At 39.2% G+C, this 7839-nt stretch overlaps 1 protein-coding gene across 1 annotated transcript; it reads left to right on the top strand.

The window, feature by feature from the left end:
* Positions 1 to 93: 93 nt before the first annotated feature.
* Positions 94 to 7741, top strand: rgp1 (GP1 homolog, RAB6A GEF complex partner 1). The gene is made up of 9 exons (XM_017472584.3): positions 94 to 246; positions 574 to 689; positions 2274 to 2407; positions 4325 to 4408; positions 4573 to 4722; positions 5520 to 5666; positions 5756 to 5883; positions 6556 to 6733; positions 7495 to 7741. The coding sequence occupies exons 2-9, from the start codon at positions 574 to 576 to the stop codon at positions 7716 to 7718; spliced, it is 1161 nt and encodes a 386-aa protein (XP_017328073.1). The 5' UTR covers positions 94 to 246; the 3' UTR covers positions 7719 to 7741.
* Positions 7742 to 7839: the final 98 nt, after the last annotated feature.

The following is a 7839-nucleotide window of genomic DNA, read 5'->3' as shown; positions in this document are numbered from 1 at the left end:
AAAAGTAGATTAGACATGATGTTATGTAAAGTATTCAAGTAGAAGTGTAAGGATATAGCTTATTAATTATTACTAGTAGTATAATCTGCAGATAATAGTTCGTTTGAAATAGTGAAAACTCAGGGAAACGTCATACTTGGACACTTCAGTTTGTTTTGTTTTTGAGACTCGGAAGCGTCTCTGCCGGTTTCTGTAATTTTTTGTCAATTTGAGCATAACACATCATCTTTTTTTTCTTTTATCAAGGTATAAGGGATTGTATATGTTATACATATGTATTAGACATACTAAAATCAGCAGTATTATTAGCTATTGTTTTGATGGCCTAGATAGCCGGCTTGCTAGCAGTTACCTGTCTACAGCAGTTTAACTACAGAGAGAAATTGCTTGTAGAGAATTAGTTCTCTTTGGTCACGTGGCTTTATGTACTAAAATGAACTGTTTTGTTGAAGCTGTGTAAGCTTTACTCAACTCATAGTGTATGCAGTGTTGATGTGAACTCACATTGTTTATATCAGTTGTGCAGTATTTGTGATCTTTTGGTGATTTAACTGTACTCCTCATTACTGTTAGATGATTGAGGTGGTGGCCTCCATGGCTCGGGGGCCTGTATTTCTGACAGGAGAGGTGCTGGAGTGCCTCATCACCTTCACTAATCCAATATCCCATCTCTCCACTAGTGCAAGCAGGTAAAAAGGCTTTTTACAAATGCATTTTGTATCTTGCACAGTCATATAGAGCGGGTGAAAGCCTTCTCCAGACTGGTGCACATAACTGTAGGATGTCTTTGCATGCTGTAGTATTACAGTGTCCGTTCGCTGGAACTAAGAGGCCCGAACCTTTTCCAGCATGACAATGCTCCTGTGCACAAAGCCGTCAAATCCCCACAGCCACGCTTCAGAAACCTAGTGGAAAGCCTTCCCAGAAGAGTGGAGGTTATTATAACAGCAAAGGGGAACTAAATGTAGAATGGGATGTTCAAAAAAACAAAACCATATATGACGTTTGGTCATATAGTGTAGATTATGCACATGAACACAAGGCATTTTGCTGTCACACGCGTGATGTTTTGTCTAATCTGGCAACAGAAGCTTGTAGGTCTTTATTCAGAGCCCTGATATCAGTGTTGTTTCAAAAATGGAGATTTGGAATCACAGCATCCTGATTAAAATCACAAAAGGGAAATTTCAGCTCTTTGTTATTATGAGCAACAAATGAGTTGTTGCAAAAAGTGAAGTAGTTTATGCCCTAGGTTCTTCAATCAGTCCCTCCAGGATTTTGCGATCGCAGAAATGAACACAAAATCATGCAAGCTCCGCAATATTACAGCAGATTTTCCGCAGATTTTGACATGACATTTGACATTTGGCGCGTTCAGCCTAATCCCCCTTCAAGTCATATGCGTCGAACATGAGTCCAGCTAAAAGGTCTCGTTTACCAGCAAACATCACTGCGAAAGACCATGCAAAAGAATTTCATACAAAAACTCTGCAAATTACATCGCTATTTTGAAAAAAGCCCCTGCAAAATCAAGCATTTTTGGCCACAACTATCACAAAAATCTCTTTGAAATCCTGTACGTCCTGACTTTTTTGTTTCCTCTGGACACAAGTGTGATATATAATTTTCTCTTAGTGTTATTTTGAAACAGTGTGTTTAATAGCCAGGGTGTTATCTTTTATCTTACATTGAATCTCCCACCCTGTCCACTTCACACCAAAATATTTTGTTCTATACCCAGTATAACCGCTCGCTGCTGGATGTGTTGGCAGAGATAGACCAGATGTAAGCTTAACGATCTGTTCTGTGTCTGTCCAGTGGCCCGCAAAATATTTAAAATAAACCACATCTCCAGTGCAGCGACATGTATCAGATCGTCGCTGTAATGTTCCAGTCGAATCTCCACAGCAAGAAAACATTTATATTTACCTCATTTGGCTTTGGCATTTAGCTCAGTGATTAAGTCATTTGGCTACCAATCAGAAGTAATAAAACTGTCATTTAGAAAGGTTTTGCATGCGGATTTTCATTCATAAGAAAATCTATATAGTAGACTATTGGGAACGTGCCCTTTTATTTATTTACCACATGCTTTTAAAAAATTGAAGGCGCTATATTAATTTATTGATTTGGATATGAAAAGCAAAATAACTTCTTTTTTTTCTTGTACCCCAGCGTGAGCATTCGGTGTTTTATTGGTCATGATTATTTTGCTCTGTGGGTACACTGCACTATATACAGTATAATATCCTCTTTATCTTCTTTATCTTTAGTGAGATGCTTGCCTGGGCCAGTGCTCAGATCCACTGCCAGTCCCACGCCAGTGAGAGCCGTGTGGCTCTGCCCACTCAGGGCACCAAACAAGATGTGCAGGCAGAGAATGACACTGTGCTCATACCCAGCAGAGGTGAGACCCATACCAATCTCAAAGCACTTTTGCTCCCAGTTCTTCAGGGCCAAATTTAAGACAAGCTAATGCACTGTAATACGCAGAACAACACTTACGGGTAGCTGTTTGCGTAGGCCTACAGCCGCTGCTACTGTGTATATGGGAGGACGATGTCTGATCTGAGAAACTGCTTTATTTAGATGCAAAGCTTTATTTGTCCCATGCACATTTGTAGCTGGTACACAGGTGCAGTGAAATGAGATTAAATAAAGCATTTTCAGCAACATTGAAGATGTGCATTGTACACTGGGTGGGGTATGTAAGTATGTACACATGTATATACACTAAAGTCCAGTGCATGTCCAAATATGCAATTTGTGCATATCTATGAGCTATGTGTACCATGTATGAGCGGTGTAGTGGAACATCAGTGATGGTGTCTGGAGTCTGCACCGTCTTGCAATGATCAACAAAATTTTGGCTTCTCACTACCTCCATCATACATTGCAAGGTATAGGTTTTAATAATTAAGTATTAGCTTCCCAAGGCTCATGCCTGTGCAGTTCATTTTAATCCTTTCTCTTTAGTTTTACATCTATATTTTGGTAAACTAGAATTTATACTGAGAGTACTTGGCAAAGGATATCGTTAGTTTGTAGCCTTCTAGTCTACTACTCAACTAAAGACTTTATTACTATATCAACACGTGAAATTCTGCTGCGTATCGGCTTTAGTGAAATGGCGGTTTAGAATGGCAGTTGAAATGTATACGGTAATTAAAAATTCAGACTGCAGGAACCATTTCTGACCATCAGGATCTCATGTACTCTTTGTCATTAGTACACACTACCAAAATCTCAAATCTGATTGGTCAGAAGGTGTTAAATAATTTTCTATAACTGCAGGTCTCCCAATAGGTCCAAATGTCATTTAATTCCCAGTTTATATGAATGTGCTTGTTTTAATGAGTCTTTATTGGTCACATATACATTAAAGCACAGTGAAATTCTTTTCTTTGCATACCCAGCTTGTTAGGAAATTGGGGTCAGAGCACAGGGTCTGCCATGATACAGCGCCCCTGGAGCAGAGAGGGTTAAGGGCCTTGCTCAAGGGACCAACAGTGGCAGCTTGAACCCCCGACCTTCCGATCAGTAACTCAGAGCCTGGCAGTGCTGGGGCTTGAACCCCTGACCTTCTGAGTAACCCAGAGCCTTAACCGCCAAGCCACCACTGCCAATTTAATATGGTATTGTTTCTACAGTAACAGCTTATTCACAGGGACTTGTATGGTGCACGTGCCACTTAATCTAAGCCTAATGATAAATTGCTTTAAAAAGTGTGTTGTTATTTCACAAGGAAACACACATAGTTGTTGATATTGTGACGTTATATTTGTTTAATATTTATGGAAGGAGCCTCCAGTTTCGGCAACAGACCGTACGTTTTCCTCCATGAAAAAGTGATTAAAGCGGAGGATCTTGTAGTTGCTTGGTCACATGAGAAGCTTTTTTTTTGACATATTAACTTCAAGAGAGAGTCAGTTATGGAAACTAGTTCATAACACCCACCTATAAATAACCCTCACAGGATTGAGGTGGAAATATCGGCTGTGTTAACTTGCCTGCATGTGTAGTGTTTCATTAACCGTTGCTTAAAGGTCTTTATTTCTTGCATGGCTTCATGTGATGAGGATTAGATTCGATTGAACTCCAGCATGTTTCCCTGTCTGGTGTGGAAACAATCTTCCTTTTGTTTCATAGAAGAACTCCCAGCCGTTTTAGATTTACTTTAATAATGAAGCTCTATAATATCTCTGATTTTTTTTCTGAGCCCATTATTGTGGGATCAGAATGCACTGTGCGACACAATCGGCTTTGTTTCCGCTATTGAGCCATAACGATGTTGTTTTTTCTTTTTTTTTCTCTGCTTCACTAGGAGAGCGAGGCCAGTGCATGCTGGACACTCCGCCCAAGATCCTATTCTGTGACCTGCGGCTAGACCCCGGAGAGAGCAAAACCTGTAGGCAGCTGATTTAATGTGCTTTAACATGTAGTCAAATACTTTGACAAGCCTTGAGTGTTAGTCAGCACATAATCAAGTATGCTATCCTGAATTTTTTTCTTGTTCTCTATTTCTTTCCTTCTCTCACATCTCCTCACTTGTCTGTTTGCTCCTGGGTACAGACACCTACAGTGAGCTCGTCCCCACGGACGGCCCTCCTAGTTTCCGTGGTCAGGCAGTGAAATACGTATACAAGCTGACAATTGGCTGTCAGAGGGTCAACTCTCCAATCAAGCTGCTGCGTGTTCCTTTCAGAGTGCTCGTACTGCATGGTAGGTTTCATATTCATAAAAATTGTAGCACAGATCAACAGGAGCATCATTAATGCCTTTCAGCGGTTAGTCAATATTCTGTTCTAGTCTGAGATAATGGGGTGTTGTACTCCAAATGTAATTGAGAAAAAAAAAATTCTGGCACCTGTTAAAAAACAATGCTTTGAGAAATTCAGTAAATCCACTTTCCTGTGCACCCTAGACAAAATCACTTGAAATACAGTGCGGTGCAACTGATGCCTTCAAAAATAATGAAATTAAATGTTTCTACATAAACAAATACTATAAAGAGTAGCAAACAATCATATTTGGTATGACAACCCTTTACTTTGAAAAAATAAGTAGTATTGTCGGGTACAATTAGTGCAGTTTCATAAGGAAATGAGCTGTAAGTTTTATTGAGCATCTTGCAGAACCAGCCACGGTTCTTCTGGAGACTTTGACTTTCGCACTTGCTTCTTATTTTTGCAGCAAAACCCAGCAGCCGTCGTTGTGTTTTTTTTGTCTTAAAAGTGGTCTCTTACGTAATATGATGCTTTCTTTACTGACATACAAACATTTTTCTGTACCATGTAATTTTGTGCGGGAAAACTAATATTTGGAAATCTAAAACATTTTTGTACTGATTCGATAATGTAGATAAAAATGTAAATTAAAAAGTCTATAACAAAGTTTGTACTAAAAACACTTGCAAAATTTGCATGTGGCTTAAGATTAGTTTTTAATTTAGACTTCAAGATAGTATTCCGTTTAGTGGGTAATATCTACGATTGGTTTTGTGTGGTTGTGTGTTGTAGGCATGCCCGAGCCCCCTTTCCCGCAGGATGAGGAAGTGTCACCCACAAACCCCTTCCTGGAAGAGGAGGAGGGAGGAAGAAGGGACACGAGACCACTAGAGCGAGCACTAGACATGCTGATGATCACTACCTCACGCCGCTGTCCACGTCAGTCATGAATCTTTTCCAGTCACTGTAATTGTGCACATTTTATTTGACAAAGCACTTACACTGACTTTCTTCTCACTCCTCTACAGATCTGTTTAATATCACTAACATGCGAGGGAAGGTGGCCAAATTCTGTATCTTTAAGACTGTGTACAGACTAGGAGAGGATATCATTGGCACATTTACCTTTTCAGAAGGAGACATCCCATGTCTACAGGTACAGATCACATGGAAACCTTTATTCTTCTTCCCTTTTGCTTCTAGGCACTGTTCACATGTAAGGTATAAGTAATTATAACTAATGAAAGAGGTTCAATAAAAAAAAATTGAACAAATAATCACTATCTAAAGTTCTATTCAGGTCAGATACAGTACAAATAAAAAATGTCCTTAATTTTTACAAGTCTTGAACACAATCATTCTGGCACAAATTATTTTATTTCATTGAGTTATGATAATTCATTGAGCTATAATTAAACCTTTATAATAGTAATAGACTCATTATTATTTTAATGAGTGTCACATGATGACGTGTCAATTCAAGCTACATAGGCCAATCACACAAATACTTGATCTTGCCCAATTCAGCCAGTTAAATCCTATACAAATATCATTACCAAACCTCCTCTGGTAACACTAATCCAGCTCAAATAGCTTATAAATAAAATGTCTTTTTTCTTGCACTCTTTTTTTCTTGTTTATTAAAACAAATGATACATTTTCCTCTTTGCCTAAAAACGGTTCATGCAGAAACAAACCATTCATATAAACCTGTACACTGAGCCTTAATATAATGTAATGTAATATAATTATAATGATGGGGGAGGAGTGTGTATATTCTCATGCTCGTGTATATGAATACGCTCAAGTATGTTGCGTGTGATCTCAGTACTCAGTGAGTCTGCAGAGTGAGGAAGAGGTCCATGAGCAGTATCAGAGGCGACCAGCTCAGGCGGTCAGTGTCACGAGTCATGGCCGGCATCTGGAGTCCTGCCTCCACACAGCTTCCAGCCACTTCTCCCTGCCTGTTCCTCTCAACGTTACGCCCGGCTTCAGCACTGACATTGGTTAGATCACCTTCTCGTTCAGTTTATTGGTCATCAATTATTTTATGTAATCTGCTAAATCGAACACATTGCAAAATGGAGCGTCATGTGGTTTTTGTAAGCTGGTTTAAAATAAGTACACAACTGAAGTTGGTTAGTCTGAAAACTATACTGTTAATTTTGTCTATATTAGGGGTCATCAGCTGGCAGGACCACCAAATTATTTCAGAGGATTCATCCAAGCACTCAAAAAATACTGTACCAGAGCTCATCAATGTATGAAAAAGAAAACTAGCCTCTAGTTAAACATAAACCATCACGGCTTCTGTAAAAGATCCTCTGCTGAGGCTTGAGACTCTTTGGTCTGCTTAGTGACGAAATGGCGCGTCACATTTAAAAAACAAACAAACAAATGTTTAAAGATCATTGGTCAGAGAAAAATGTGTGTTTATTCACCACTTCAGTTTCAAAACACATGTCTCACCCGTTGAGAATCTCTTCCAGTCATGTTAGTTGCTTATCTGGTCCTTTTATAAGTAAGAGATCTTATGTATCTCGACCTTAACAAATTTTAGACAAATCCCCCTGGTTTATATTTGATACTTTTTGAATATGAATAAGCATCCAGGATGAGATTTCTCTTGTAATATTGTGATGAATACATGCAGATTATCTATTTCTATATTAGCAAATATTTTAAGCATAATAAATGAGCCAGTTCAGTCTTTACTAGTGTTAAATCGCTGTTTTTTTGACAAGTCTGTACATTTCCCTCTCTTTAGTAACCCTAAGATGGCGTCTACACTTTGAATTCGTCACAGCAAGAGAGCCAGTGGAGCTGCCTACTGTTCTTCAGAACCAATCAGAAGTGACCGTATGGACTGGGGCAGAGCAGGTGGACGTGGACACCTTCAGCTGGGACCTGCCAGTCAAAGTGCTTCCCACCAATCCGGCACTGGCTTCATATGTTTCACAGTTCACAGGGACGAATAGTATCAATATCTGAATTGTGTGTGTGTGTACACGTGTGCATATGCGTGCATGTTCTGGTTTTCCTTTATCTGGATTTCCAGATCAAAAACCAGCAGCATCATGTATCTGGTCTTTTATTTGTTTTATCTTGTGTG

This window comes from Ictalurus punctatus, chromosome 7, assembly GCF_001660625.3.
Source record: "Ictalurus punctatus breed USDA103 chromosome 7, Coco_2.0, whole genome shotgun sequence".
Lineage (NCBI taxonomy): Eukaryota > Metazoa > Chordata > Actinopteri > Siluriformes > Ictaluridae > Ictalurus > Ictalurus punctatus.
Note: the sequence above shows the minus strand (reverse complement) of the source record. Positions and strands in the feature narration are given on the sequence as shown.